The sequence below is a fragment of the Onychomys torridus genome, chromosome 15 (genome assembly GCF_903995425.1).
Source record: "Onychomys torridus chromosome 15, mOncTor1.1, whole genome shotgun sequence".
Classification (NCBI taxonomy): domain Eukaryota; kingdom Metazoa; phylum Chordata; class Mammalia; order Rodentia; family Cricetidae; genus Onychomys; species Onychomys torridus.
Window position 1 is genome coordinate 27,261,937 of NC_050457.1, and position 15,828 is coordinate 27,277,764.

Below are 15,828 nucleotides of genomic sequence, written 5' to 3' on the forward strand. Positions count from 1 at the left end.
ACTTCGAGGGAAAGTCAAGCTGCCTATTTTTAGCACTTTACACATTATTCTTTCCTTTTTAGCCTCACAATAACAACACTCACACTCTGCTTCTAGCAAACCACCTTCAACACCAACTTGCTGTCATAGAGAACTCACTAAGCTAGGGTGTCAGGTCACTAGTAGGGAAAAGTCGGTTTGCGCTGACTTGTTCTGAGTCCACTTATTATTTCTTGATTTTTCTCAAATGTGCAATGAAGGAACTGAGCAGTGTGATCCTAAAACTCCTTCCAGCTCTAAGCTCTACGCTCTTTAGACTGTGACTATCCAACACCACCGTGGGCCTTACCTGGTTCAATAGCTGCTGAGATAAATGACTGAGCCTCCCGCACTCGCTTCATTACTTCTTCTAGCTCCTTAGCTGCAGCCTGAGGTGTCATCTCAGGAGGCTTTACTATTGCATTGTTGGAGTGATTTATTCTAAATTAAAAATATTAGTATATCACAAACACACCACAGTTTATAAAACATGAACCAACTGTTAGTATAATACATATATATTTATAAATCTAAGGTAGGTATCTCAGTAGCACATAAGGAAATAAAATAGCTAAATACAGAAGAGCCAACAGCAACCTCAGAAAACCATGCTTAACTATTCATCTACACCGACCATCATTTCTTGATAAACAAAAGAAAAACTGAAGTCTACCTTACTTCTTCCACAATTGAAAGACTATTACAAGTGCTTCTGCATATACCTTTAGAAAAAAATGACAATCCTGGCACAGCCATACAGTTTATAAAAAATGTAAGTCTCTATGTATTTACTCGGTTGGGTCTGAACAGCTGCGGGACTGGCGGGTGAGAGAGATCTGTCCTGACTGTGGGCCAGGCAGGACCAAAAAAACTCTAGCTACAAATGACTTTTTTTTTTCCTCCTGGTTTTTCTGCATAGCCCTGGCTGTCCTAGAATTCACTCTATAGACCAGGCTGGCCTCAACTCAGAGATCTTCCTGCCCCTGCCTCCCAAGTGTTGTGATTAAAAGTGTACCACCACCACAAGGCATGGACCAGTTCTATCCTTAATTAGATTCTGCTAATAACCTGCATACCCCGACAGGACGAAGGGGGAGCTGACCACATGGCCATTTTATTCAACACTGCCCCATGTCTAAGTCAGACACAGCTTCAAAATTGAAAGGCATCTGGTAAATCTCCCCTAGTAGACAAGGTGGCTTCTACGACACACACAGACACACCGCTAGGTCTATCTTACCCATTCCACACTGAGTAGACTGAGTACCCAATAACACTGACTCATCATTTAAAAGTAAAATCCCACTGGGCGGGGGTGGCGCACACCTTTAGTCCTAGTACTTGTGAGGCAGATGCAGGCAGATCTCTCTGAGTTTGAGGCCAGCCTGGTCTACAGATCAAGTTCTAGGACAAGTTCCAAAGCTAAACAGAGAAACCCTGCCTCAAAAACACCAAAACAAAAACAAAAACAAAACAAAAAGTAAAATCCCAACTATTAATTAACAGATCAATCTATAAAACTCAAACCTACATTCACCTTAATAACCTGCATGAAATATAAGTTCTGGTCTTGAGTATCTGAAAATTGATATGCAATTTTTACAAACAAGGACGGACATGAGCAGATTTAGTCACAATGCCTCATTTAAAACACTTCTAAATACTTAACACTACTTTCTTTCTAGGATTTGGAATTTACCAAAAATTCTTATTATAACAAGTTCTGTAGTTCAATTACAAACTAAGTTGCCCTTAATCTACAATCAGCACAAAATAAACCTGACTTACAGAACTGTACAGGGAAGTACCTGAAGCCATTATGTATCATATACAAACAGTTAATGGCCAACTAGATATTAAAAACAGAAAAGACATCTTCAAATATAACATGCTACTACAGTGTCATTCATTTCACTTATACTTAACAGTCTCTTCCTTTCCCAAATAAATTGCCCATAACTATTTTTTAAAAACCTTAATTAAATCAAACACTTTATAACTTTTTCAAAACCATTAAAATGTCTTTGTTGAAGATTTCTTACTTCAGTGGCCTGTCTCCAAACATAACTCCATTAAAAGCAAGGGCCCTTGGTACAGAATTTTGGTCTGCAAATTCCACAAAAGCAAACCGAGTTGGCTGAGTCTCATCACCTGCCATCCGAACAAACTTCACTTCTCCAACTTGTTTAAAAAATTCAAGTAGTTGATCAGCTGTCGTTGTCTGAGGAAGCAGAGGGACACTTTAATACAGTATACTTTTTTTTTCTTTTTAAAATCAGGTAAATAAAGCAGTTTACATTTGCAGGGAGATTGGGAGTACATTTTCTTTAGTGACGGGGCCACTGGCCAGGTTCCCATGCTCCTGTCAACAGCCTCTTACCTATGCTTCTCTAAGATCTTGATTACACTTCCTGGATCACCAGAAACTCGTGAGAGTAGAAGGGGGACTAGCTGGGAGGAAAAGGGGACCAGTAGGGGTGGGGGAGTCACAAGAGAGTAATGGGGAAAATGATCATGATCAAAATATATGCATGCATGAAAACATCATGAAACCCATTATGTAAGATATGCTAATAAAAATAAATTTTAAGAATAAGTAAACAATACTTTATCAACAGAATTTTTAAGAAGAAAGAATAAGCAGCTACTGCCACTCAGTTTCTTCTTAGTTACCTGAGAATTCAAATTTCCAACATAGACTGTTCTCCTAATTTCATCAATTTTTGAAGGATCCACATTTCCCATAAGTGGTGGCTGTGGGATCTCTCCGAGTGTTGTAATATTGGGGTCCAGTGCTGCTGCCGGTATGGCCCCCAAACTGCTAAGCGAAACACCAAGCTATAAAAAACAAAAGTAGACCCTAAGGCACAGTTTTCATTAGTGACCAAAGCATTGTCCTTTCATCTTGCTACCAGCATCAACTCATATGCATGGGAGTAAAAGGACTCCTTGATCTAAGCTACATGTGTCTGAGTTATCAGGAGTGAGGTCACATTAGTTTTTAATGCAACAATGTCTTTACTCTTAAGCGGATACTAAAACTGAATACTAGTTTTCAGTGTTCAAGGTAGTTACAATCTGTAATTTCCTTCAACAGTATTATTGTATGGACACTATAGGAAAGAGGGAAGGTTAAGTTTCTGAGAGCCTGTAGTCACAATAGCCCAGTCCATCATGCATTCATTACAGAACTTTCTCATGTGCTGCCTTTCTGTCCGATATTCCCTCAGCCAACACATGTTAACACTGAATCCATGGCCAGCAAAACAACTCTGAAGCTTTTCTACATTTTCATCATTAAGGACTCTTTTTTTTTTTTTTTTAAAAGCACTATGTGTAGAGAACTATTTAAAGAGCAAAATCACATGCTGAAAAAAGAGAACAAAATTTCAAAGACTCTAACACTCCACACCAAGTGCCATCCCTCATTTGCAGCATGAGAACTGAAAACAAGGCAGGAAGTGCTTGACTTCATCTGAATATATATACACTCTCATGTGACTGAAGTTTGCCATTACTCCAGAGGGTGCCCACAGCAAACAGGGATTTGGGGGCTTCAAAACATTTTACTAAGTGAATCAATTCACAAATACCAAAATTTGTAAATATCAACATACTGTACCTTGTCATTCAAAAACACCAACTGAATGAGTTTCTGATCATTATTACACCATCTAAATTCACTGAAGTATTAACTTAATCCTTGTTAAGTTAATAAGAGATCAGTATTACTGAATCCAATTTTTTTTTCTTTGGTTTCCCGAGACAGGGTGTCTCTATGTAACAGCCTTGGCTGTCCTGGAACTCACTCTATAGACCAGGCTGGCCTAAACTCACAGAAATCCTCCTGCCTCTGCCTCCAAGCGCTGGGATTAAAAGTGTGTGCCACCACAGCCGGGCTCTTTTATATATAAATATAACATTTATATTTATGTGGGTGTGTATGAGTTTATGTAGCCACAAAGGTGCCAAAAGAGGGTTTTGGATCTCCTAGAACTGGAGTTCCAGAAGATTGTAAGCCACCTCACACATGTACTCAGAGCCAAACCCAGGTCCTCCGCAAGAGCAGTAAGTGCTCTGGACTGCTGAACCATCTCTCTAGGCCCCATGGGATAATCTTTCTAGAACATTAGTAAAAGCAGTTTTCAGAACCTACATTAGGAAACATGTTAATTTCAAAGTATTTTTAAACTAGAAGAGATAGAAGATCTCAGAATTTGAAAACGTTTTCTGCATTTGGCAGAAGTAACAAAAGAAAGGTTTTCGAGGAAAACGTACAACCACTTTCATTTCTACCTGTGCTCCTCATGAAACTATCACTGACACCGTGTGCAAACGCTCTGTCACGACTAGACTTAACAACTGCCACATAAAAGCAGCTTCAAAAGTGAAAAACCAATGTCATGTATCCCTGTCATAGTGGCCAGTCTGATCTTTCGGAAAACATGCCAGCGTCTAATCAACTTAAAAATAAAATTCAAATGCTTCTATGATCTAAAAGGCCCTACAAAGTCAGTGTCCTATCCAACCTCAAACACCTAGTTTTCTCTTCTCACTATGCTCCAGCCAAAGTGACCAGCATGGGCTCCTCAAACACATTCAATTAAAAGTCATTTTGAAAAAAAAAAAAAATCTGCAAAAGCTGAGCAGTGGTACACCTTTAATCCCAGCACTCAGGAGGCAGTGGCAGGCAGATCCTGTGAGTTCAAGGCCGGCCTGGTCCACAGAGGAGGCTCCAGGACAGCTGAGGCTACACAGAGAAACCGTCTCAGAGGAGGAAAGAAAATCATTTTTCTCCTTGGATCATTGTAAAGGTCTCCAGTGGAAGACTGTTATGCAAGATTCAAAGTTTCAGAAGGCACTTCTTGAACTGGGACAAACTGACCATCACGAAGTCTGCACTCCCTGTGGAAGGAACACTAGAGCCACAGTCCTTACTGTTAAAGGAGTTGGGGCTGCAGTCTTCAACACAAAACCAAAAGCCCAGCAATGGTTATATAGGTCTTTTACTAAGAAATCACAAAATATGAATTGCTGTTGAAATTCTACAGAGAAACACTCAGATTGTTTGTGACACCTTGTTCCATCTTCTCAGTCACCAGGTAACCACTTCTCTGAAATGCTTTTTTCCATGACTAATACTTAACTCCTTTTTCTGGTCCTCCAGAATTGGCAAGTGACCTAGCGCCTCCAAGTCTATGCTACCTAAAGCACCAAGTTTCCATAACTGATTTTTCTACTAAATACACCTACTTGAAGTCTCAAATTTGAACAATCCCCAGTATTTCAAAGTAATCCCCAAAACAAGCTCCAGTAAGATGACATGGGGTAAATTCTTAAGCATGGATTTGGAATAGTTGCCATCAAAGAAAGTAAAAATAATTTCTCCCTCCTTCCACCACAGCTTGCACAGGTCAGTGCTTACCCACTGAGAGGACTTACACTACTCACTGCCGTCAGAGGGCTGGAGGTCGGTATGGGAAGCAATCCTGCACCAGGCACCAGGCTTGTCATGGTTGGAGCAGGAGCCAGTAAAGAAAGGGCTTTGGCTTCCTCTGGGATTTTACCTGCAGAGGCAAGTTCCAAATATTATGGAGAGCAGAAACACCACACCAGCTTTACACTATGATTTTACAATTACCCTTGCACTTAAAAAATAATAATAATAAATGAATCTATCTATCAGATCCGTACAAAGAAACAAATAAGAACATAAGTCTTTCCTTTTATCCTGCTCTATTAGGAAAAATAAAAGTGAGCAAAACTTCAAAGACTAACAATCTCATTAATGGAATATTATTTTAAAAACTGAATAATGTAGACAATTATTTAACACTTTGAGCTATGGGTCACCTGTACTGGAAACTTAATGTTCATGAACCAAACGATATCAAGCATGGACGCTTTCCCAGGACGCTGTTTTCGCGGTGATCGAAAGTTGTGTTACACATGACAACCGTTCGTGTTGGCTGCGTCACTAATAGCACACAGAACATCAGATACAGAAAAGAAGAACATTTTTTAAAGTTTAATCCCCAGAAATGGCAAATAACCAAATTAGTCAAAAAAAAAAAAAATAATAAAAAAGAAAAGAAAAAGAAAAAAACAAATATGTGCGAATTGAACTCTGTTCCATAATGCGTGTCTCTGCCCTGTTACTGAAGCCCCTACTTGTGAGCGGACAATTCTGACACCCTCCAAGACTCCACTCAATTTCAGATAAACACAAGAACAGAAAACTAGAACATGCAATCAGCTTCAATTAAAAAAGGTCCATACCCATTCATCAGTAAGGCACCTCACCAACATCAGTAATGCCTAGAAAGAATCCAATCCCAAAGAAAATGCCTTGGGCATTTGATAAAAAAAATTCATGGGGATGAACAACATTTCCCCAGTCTCAGGAAACTTACAATACTAACTTTTAGATGCAATTTCGGTATATTTATCTGAATAACAGTAACTAATACTTAAAAACGCTTTTCTTATGAAGCCTGCAATTTTCTAACAGGAATAATACCAAAATCCCTTTAGAAGTGAAGTAAAATGCCCACAACTTAAAAAATGTAAAATTTACTTTGCAGTTCATGATCTGCCATATTTTGTTTCTGAATAAAAAAAAAAAATTAACAGACTAAAACTTTCACATTTTCCCCTATCTTCTTAGCAAAAAAGGTCTATTTCTCAAACTTGATTGCATATATAAATAATCATTTCTACTAAGAGCGTCTTAAAACTGTACTTTAAAAATCAAATATACTGAAAAACATATGTGGCAAGTTTTCAAAGGCATTATGCCTGATTTCAGTGGTAAAATCCTATTTAAAACAACCAGATGTCAGAGAGAAATCTCCAAACAATTTCTGGAAAAACCTCTAACCATGGATAGAATTCAAGCTGGAATTTAAAACTTTAGATAACAGTTTTAGCATATGTATAGAAAGAAAATTAGAATTACAGTTTAGTGGATTTGGCAAATGCATACTTTCTAATTTTACAGCATCAAAATTTAACTAATTTCAAAAACGAGGTTATTACTTTAAATTCTGGAGAACAAATTTCTTAACATGCAGAATGATAACAAGGTAGGCCTTACTAAAGATATCAAATCACAATGAACTATTAGTTACCACTATTACTATACATCTACATGTGCCCACATATATACTATCCTACGTATATTACCACATTCCCTTTATCTATTAGAAATATTTTTGAGATGTAAAACCTGAACACCTCTGATGAGTAACTAGTTCTCAGGTGTGCCCTCTATGCTTCAGTACCCTAATTTATGCCCCTAAAAGAGTTCTCATGTAGTCATGTGCCCGATTTAATAATGTTTGTCAATAACCAAACCCAGCTATCCAGACAGCAGAGGCTGCACAGACAATAAGGTATTAGACATGAGCCAAGCTCATTACTTCGAACTGTGAGGCCTCAGTTCTATCTTAATTATTAGCAGGCTATCAGATTCTCCCTGCCATTCACAACAATAAACTGTTAAAAATCAGTTAACTATAAGCTCAATATTATTTGTCTTATTCTATTAAAGATACTTTAAGAAAATTTCCATTGCTTTATTTCCAAAATAAAATTTATCCTCTAAAACTCTGGTAGGGTATATGGAGTAAAAACAAGTGAGCATTTAGCATTTTCCCCAAACCACACTTGAAAGAAAACTGAGGCAAACATCTCTCACATGACTGTGAGTCCTGACTTCAGAATCCACTTGAAAAGCTAGTAACCTCTGAAGACTTCTCAACAAAAAAATTCAAGCAAACAAAAAAACATGCATGCAAATAAATAACCAACAGTTTTCTCCAATATCCATTCCCCAGAGGCAACAGAAGGCTTCTTAAGACCAAGCTAATAGAAGACAAGACCTCCCCCTACCTTTGGATTATTAAAAGAAATGCACTTAATTTTCCTTGGTGCTTTTATATGCCTACAGTTCTAGGGAAGGATAAAAAATGGAAGCCATCAGTTGGTTTTATGAGAGATGTAGACTTGGGGAAAAATAATAAGCACTGAGCCCATCAGGAAATGTCCCTACAGTTCTAGTAAAGTGTTTCAAGTTTGAAGATCAAAGTGCTCCTCAACCCTCCAACACCAATGAACAGTCCCTGAGCACCTGTCTTCACAGACTGCACTCTACCTTACTGCACGGCAAGTCAGTTCATCTCAAGGTTGAGCTGTTAATCCTTCCCCATAAATTTACAACACGTTATGAATTCTTAATGGAATACCATTTACAAAGAACTGGAAAACCAGCTCACAAGTTCAAAGTGAGAGAGATTTAACAAAACAAAAACAAAACAAAACAAAAAAGGGACAAAATAAAAAGAAATGAAATGAAAGTAAAACAATAAAAACAGAGACAGGGCGTCCATCTTCTGCGGTTCAGACTCCGATGGCATTTCCCCAATGAAGGTTTCACTTGGCGGCAGGTTAGTGGCATGGCAAACAATGCCTGACTCAGGCAAGTGTAACAGGTCTGCCTTGGCCAGTCTAGTCATCTAATAATGCACAAATATCACATAGAGAAAACATACAAAACCAAATTAATAGTCAAAATCCATCTACCAGAAAATGTGGACATAAAGTTACGACTGATGATTAGGCTCACACCTGCTATGTTGATCTTATTTTTTCTAAGTGTTAACATTTATAAAAAGAAATCTGAAATGCACGCAACAACAAAAAGAGGTCTTATTTAGACATGTATATTGTATTCAAAATGGCATGTTTTCTTAACTAGAGTCCATGCTCAGTGGGTATCAACACCACTTTTCCACCCTCTCCTCACATGACTGTCTCTGAAAACAGGTACAGGGTTCTACATGGCCCTCCCTTCTCATTCCCACCCCAGTCTGTTTCTACGGCACGGAAGCGTGCAGTGATCCAAGTGCAGAGCACACACAGCACTGCCATGCCGCCTCCTCTCTGAGCCCCTCCACGGCAGACATCATTTGCTCCTCACTCTGCTCTTTTCCATATAACAATGCATTATGTCTTTGCTGGTAGTGCATAATCTGGCCTCATAGCTGTGAACTTCATCAGCTGTAGTTGACAAAACTAATAAAAATGTCTATCAGTCTCTTCCTGACACCAGTTATGTGGAAATACAAAAATGCAGTAAATGTTTAGATTTGCATGTCCAAAAATGGTAAAATTTTCTCTCAAAATGATAGTATTAAAAATATTTAAGAGCTATAACTGATTGTGTTTTTATAAATTTCTACCAAGTAAACAAATGACTTCCATGTGCTCATAACCTTGAAAGTTTTATACAAATCAGAGTTTCTCTGACTGTATGGGATTATAGCAAGGTTCCAACAATGATTTAAAATTCTTCCTTGAAAATCAGCAATGATAAAAGTCCACACTATAAATTTCTGATATTTCCAGTTAAGAAATCTACTGAAGTATCTCCTGTGCAGTTTCACGCCAGGAAACTTTGTAGAATTAATACCTCTTCCTCTCCCAACTTACTCCCCAACTTGGGGCTCACTGTGCTCTTAAAGAGTAACAGATAAGACTCTACTTGGCAAATAATTTACTTTAATCCATTTTCCCTCTCTACTCTAACCCTTGAAACATGAGAAATATGCTTTCAAATTTATCTGGGGAAAAAAAGAAAGCAGAACTTCCTGTTTTGGGATTTCAAAATTACCAGTCTGGGAGGAGCTGTATCTTATAGCTTTTAACATTCCAAAACAGGCATTCTAAAACAAGCAGAAAACTCCCAAAGTGCAGCAAATTCCTGTGCACTAAGTGATTTTAATGTTAACCTAATAACTATAACAAGATTTTAAAATTACATATAAAAAGTTTATTGAATTGTTTCTAGCATACTTTTATGCTATAAAATAGTTACTACCAGCTAGCAAAAAAAAAAAAAAGTTCATTTCTAAGGACATTTAAATTTAGAAAATAACCAAATTTTAAACTATATATATATATGCCAGTCAGTACTCTAAGTTAATTGTACATTAAAACTGTCAAAATCACAAGCCAATTTATACATGAATGACTCAAGAAGAACAAAATTTTTAATAATAATTAGCTCTTAAAGCAAAATAAGACATAAAAGTTAACAGAGAACTAGAAGGCCTTTGGCCGCGCTCCCACCCTTGACCTCACTCCTCGATGGAGGCTTTAAAGACTGCTCTCCAGTTATCCTCCCCAATGAAGCCAATCCAAAGTTCTAGGTGTATAGAAAAATTACACTAAATTATAAAACCATAATCTTGTAACAATTGAGAGAAACTACCTCAATAGGATATTTGAAAAAATAAACCGAGTACTTTTCAAATGAATATAAAAATATCACAACCCCAATTTGGCTGAATGTATATTGTTTTGCTTGGGAAACTCTTAACTCTGTCCCATGAGTATATACTTACATATGCATTTTAAATACTTTTCCATACCAACTTAAGTTTTTAAAGTCCAAAAAGCTCTTCTTACAATATGCAAACTGGCTACAGAAAAGCCAAAGCCAACTTATAAAGGGCAAATATTTGATAAATTTTCTAAATGTTCAGTTGTAAAATTTCAAATATCCATAAGCAATGAACTAACCACTTCAATGTAATTTTCTATCAGGTGTTTTTTCTTCTCCAAATTTCATTCTCGTTTTCACACACACAAATGTGAGTGTGCACAGACTTGTACATAGAGTACTGGCCAATTTCTAGGAAAGTCAAACAGACAGGACAGATATTAAAACAGTAAGAAAAAAACATGAGATACCAACCTTCTGCACAAGGAACTACTATCAGAGCTCTGTCAATAAAAACCGTGTTAGTTAGATGCTGGGCCACACCAACACTTGATGGGTCACGAAACTTAATATAACATACTTTGGAGGAAAAAGCAAGAGGTGTGTTGCTGCAAGATAAAAAGAAAACAAATGGATTAATAAACATTTGCATGGTTTGATGATTTTCATTTGAAATTTCTTTCTTACATCAGACTTAGGTAATTTTTACTGGTAAAGATGATTAACAAATGAAACAACAAATTTTAGTCATTTAATTCTGACTTGTCTGACAAAGCAGAAGTCAATCTAGGGTTGTCTACAAAACCTGACGAGTGAAATTTAAAATCAATCAGTCCGCCAGGCGGTGGTGGCGCACGCCTTTAATCCCAGCACTCGGGAGGCAGAGGCAGGTGGATCTCTGTAAGTTGGAGGCCAGCCTGGTCTACAGAACTAGTCCAGGACAGGCTCCAAAGCTACAGAGAAACCCTGTCTCAAAAAATGGAAAAAAAAAAAAATTAAAATTAAATAAAATAAAATCAATCAGTCCTTTAGTGACATTCCAAAAGAGCTAACATGTTCTCAGGCAAAATTCCTTTACAAAAGCACCAATTTTCAAGACTTCACACTGTAGCTTCTCCCAACCCTATCTTATTACACAACATTTATAACACAAAAACCAGAGCTAAAGCCATAGCTAGTGGGAGCATGGGAGGCCCTGGGTTCATTGCCAACAATGAAAAGGAAATCACTTCAAAATGATCATTCCATCAAGTAACATGGAATTAAACAAGGAGTTTCTGCATATACCAGATGGCTTTAGGCTACAGAAAAGTGTGCTTTTAGGGACAAAAACAAAAGGTTTTTACAAACAAATGTTAATGTAATTTATTTTGTAAAATAGTAGACACTCTAGTCCATTTGATTCAACTCAATCTAAACAGACCTACAGTAAAAAGGAACCAGGACGTTGAAGAAAGTGATGTGATACCTCGTTATATCACTACTTACATGGCACTATGATGTTATCTATACTACTTCTCATTAAAACACTGAGTAACTGTTTAGTAATTACAAAGTCACCTTTTTAAAAGATTTACTTTATTTTTAAGTGTGTGTGTACACATGTGAAAGCTGGTGGCCATGAAGTGCAGAAGAAGGCTGGAACTGGAGTCACAAGTGAACTGCCTAAGAGGGTGCCGAGAACCTAATACGAGTATGTGCTCTAACCACTAAACCATCTTCCCAGCCCCTCCACCGTCATTTATGACTAAATTTGTTCTCTGTAATCCTTCACATATAGCAACAAATCCATCTTTAAAGCAATGCAGACCATCATTAAATGGTTAAAGTTACAGTTACACTATCAACCTGTGATGGTTATCACAGGTCAGTTATCAAATTGACTGGATCCACAATCCCCGAGGAGACAACTGTGTGTGTGCCATAGTCTAGATTAGAGTGGCTGCAGTGGCATCGTTCCCTGGGCTAAGGCCCTACCCGACACTAAGGAGAATGCCAGGGCTTCCTTACAGGGATGTAGTGTGTGCAGCTGCCCCTCCTCCTACCCCGTATCTTCTCCTCCATGACGGGCTGTATCCCAGAAAAGCCAGAGTAAGACCTTCCTTCCTTAAGCTGCTCTTGTCACGGCAAAAGACATATATGTGTAATAAATTTTATTACAATAGTTGACTATTTATATAAAACAGCCAAATAAAAGGTATTAGTGTTTAGGAGTCAATGTTATAAATATACGTAGCGGGGCCACTGAAGTTGTTTTTAAAAATACTAATTCTTTCCTATTTGACTCCATTTACGTCTCCCTGCCTAAGGTAAGGTCACCAATTCATAGTAGCTCCTCACCAAAAGCCCCTCTCAGCAATCACCTAAGCCAAAGCCTTTTACACAGTGTCACCAAAGTCAATACAGCCCCATTCAGATTTAACCCGCCACTTTGACATCACCGAATCTCCAACTTAGGTGGCTCCTGACATCTGAACAGCCAGACCCCAGAGCCTGCCTGCTGAATATTAACTATACTTTGATGCGCCTTACCTCAGTAAGCTCACAGTCCATTCACTACCTTCTCTTTCTGCCCCGCCCTGTATTTTCTATTTAGTTAAAAGTAACAGTCACATTTTTCTGGTCTGATATCTGGGAGTCACTAGCATTGTAGTAATTGACACTATTCACCAAAATTTCCAATGCTCCTTTTAAGTGCACGGTAAAATTCCACTTTTCTGCTTCATGAACTTAGTTATGTGCAAACAATTTGCTTGGGTGGATTAACAGAACTAACATCTCGATTCTGCAGAAACCTTAAGAGCCACAGTTCAGCTCTCTTCCTCCCACAGCCATCAGCAATGTTCAAGAGACACAAGCTGAATGTCTACTTCACCTCAGAGCGCCTCACTGAGGCCAGGTCTCACTGAGAACTACCAAAGCACGTTAAGAAACAATCTCTCTTGTCAAACTGAGGCTTGGGTTGCCAATCCTGAGTCACTCCTGATCCTTGACCTTTCCAACTTCCTCATCCAACCTGTCTATAAATCCTGAGATCATTTCCCAAACACACAGTCTTTCCTCTTAGTTCAGGACCTCAGCAGTGCACACCTAGATTATTTTAGTTTCCTAACCAATCACTCTTTGTCTAACTTTAATCCCTTATTAATGGCCTTCCACAAAAGTGCCACTGTGATCCTTAAACCCTCAATTGCATCACATCCCTTGAGATTAAACTTCCTTGGAGGCATCTTTGTGTTCCTGCTTCATTCGATATCTATCCAAAACTGCAGACATACATGTGGGTCCTAGAACACATCCTGAGTAAGGACATATTCTGAACATGAGGACTCTGTACATGCTGCTTCACACGGAATCAGATCTCCTCTCTCTCTCCTGAAACGAATTCCATTTTTCTTCAAGACTCAAGTTTCAAGTCCTCTGTAAACCATCCAAAGATATCACAGGCCACAAGCACCCCTCGATGAGCATTATACGCAGCTTAAGCACGGGCATTACTACAATTTATTTGAAACCCCAACACATTCTATAAGTTTCTCTAGGCACGAATGACTCGTCATTTGCCACAAGAGTTCATTTCACTGGCTGACCAACACCACCTAATTTGGGTAGGCAGGCTTGACCTAACAAATGAACTCTAAACAATCAGCTTCCTTCTGGAAAGTAGCTTGTGTCCATGAGGGAGGAGTATGGAGCAGGACCACAAAGATACCAAGAAGATACACACAGACAAACAGCCTCTTGAGAGAAAAAGGCAGAGTCACTTTGTTGCCACCTTTCAGATTTCCAGGCCCAGCACACAGGAAGCCTCCTTGCTCTATGGCTATTACAGCCTTTATTCTCCAATTTAGCAAAGATCTTTATTAAACAATGTCGGTACTTATGTGGGATTGATAACACTTTCTGTCCTTCCCAGCTAAAGCAAGTCAAAAACCTACTAAAGGTCTAGGAATTGCAACAGGAGTATGTTTAGCCCTCTAATCAAGAGTCTGACAAGCCATCATTAGAGCTACAATTCCCAAGTTGGCAGACTCTTTTGTGAAAAAATGCAAACCTCAAGAGTCACTACTGAAAATGAAAAAATGCATCCTAGATATCTCTAGTTAAAACCCACTTCACTTTACATTTAATAAAACAGTCCAATTTGTAAAGAAATTATATAGAAGATTAAGATTGAGAACCCTGGGAACTGATTTAAAAGTGGTCTACTCTATAGAGCACTATCATGTAAGATATATACACAGTACAGCAGTTCTCAACCCTCATAATGCTGAGACCCTTTAATACAGTTCCTCATGTTGTGGTGACCCCCAACCATAAAATTGTTCTGTTGCAACTTCATACCTACAATTCTGCTACTGTTACAAATCATAATGTAAGTATCTGTTTTCCCAATGGTCTTAAGCAATCCCTGTGAAAAGGTCATGTGACCCCAAAGAGGTTGAGGTTGAGAACTGCTGTAGAGGATCTATCAAAATCACATGAACAAAGAGTTGTATGCATGAAATTATTAAGCAATATAATATTTATCTAAGGACTCTAATAGCACTTTGAATGGCACAATTCTAAGCCTTTCCTATGAACTGCTGACATTACCTACAGACCTACAATGACTGCTGACGACCAGACACTTCCAAATGTAGCTTAAACTCATTCATTTATAATCAAAAATTAAAACCATGGCCAACATATAAGGACAGAATTTTAAAAAATACTCAACACAGCACATGTCTTTAAATATTACTTTAAAGCACAGCAATATGCAAAATGCTTATTACAGATTAAGTTAAAAAAAGGCTTATAATCACAGTGTATGAATCCTTTGATCACACTGTATTATAATAAGCACATATAGGGAACCAGAAGAAAACCACGCGAATGGAAGGAGTCTGATGGGGTGATGTAAGGACACAGACCTTATTTCTTTTTCTCCATTCGATATAAAGTGGCTGCTACTGTTAGGTTCTGCAGTTCCCCCACCCCCACCATGGGGGGAGGGTCTCTGGTGTTGAAGGCTCCTCCTCAGCTATGGGCGGTACTCAGCTTACACAGGTGAGTGCACTGGAAGGAAGTGCGGGCTGGCTAGAGCACTAGGATGCAGCTTTAAGGAGACTTTATCTTGTCTCTGGCTCCTTCCTGGGGTCTGTCTCTAGTTCCTACCCATAGGCTGATCAGCAGTCAGTCAGCACAGACTGAAACCTCTGAAACCCTGAACCAAAGGAACTCCCTGAACGATGAGCGTAGATGTGTTGCCATGGTAACAAAAAATGGCAGACACAGCGCATGTTATTTCTTTAAGTGAACTAAGTTACTTTAAGTAGTTATAGGCTTTTACTTTTGTTCTTTGAACTTTGAAAAACCAGAGAAGAAACCAGAGCAAGCAAGAAAGACTGCGGGTGAAAATCTCCCCAGCGTTAGAAATCAAAAGAATTACCCTTGGAGGGCTGGGGTGTTAGTCAACTGCAGGAAGGCACAGGGAACTTATAGGATGCAGACACTTGCCCTTCTGTGTGTTTGCTACATTG

At 38.5% G+C, this 15,828-nt stretch overlaps 1 protein-coding gene across 3 annotated transcripts in view; it reads right to left on the reverse strand.

The window, feature by feature from the left end:
- Srek1 (splicing regulatory glutamic acid and lysine rich protein 1) overlaps positions 1-15,828 on the reverse strand; it is a 34,386-nt gene that overhangs the window by 15,161 nt on the left and 3,397 nt on the right. Inside the window, exons 2-6 of one of the 3 annotated variants that reach the window (XM_036206744.1) lie at positions 10,778-10,911; positions 5,470-5,585; positions 2,692-2,856; positions 2,061-2,239; positions 329-459 (exon numbers count right to left, since the gene is read on the reverse strand). In XM_036206744.1, coding sequence (XP_036062637.1) covers positions 329-459; positions 2,061-2,239; positions 2,692-2,856; positions 5,470-5,585; positions 10,778-10,911 — 725 coding nt within the window. Of the gene's footprint in view, positions 1-328; positions 460-2,060; positions 2,240-2,691; positions 2,857-5,460; positions 5,586-5,871; positions 5,938-10,777; positions 10,912-15,828 lie in introns of those variants that run through there. The other 2 variants (XM_036206743.1, XM_036206745.1) reach the window with 2 other exon arrangements.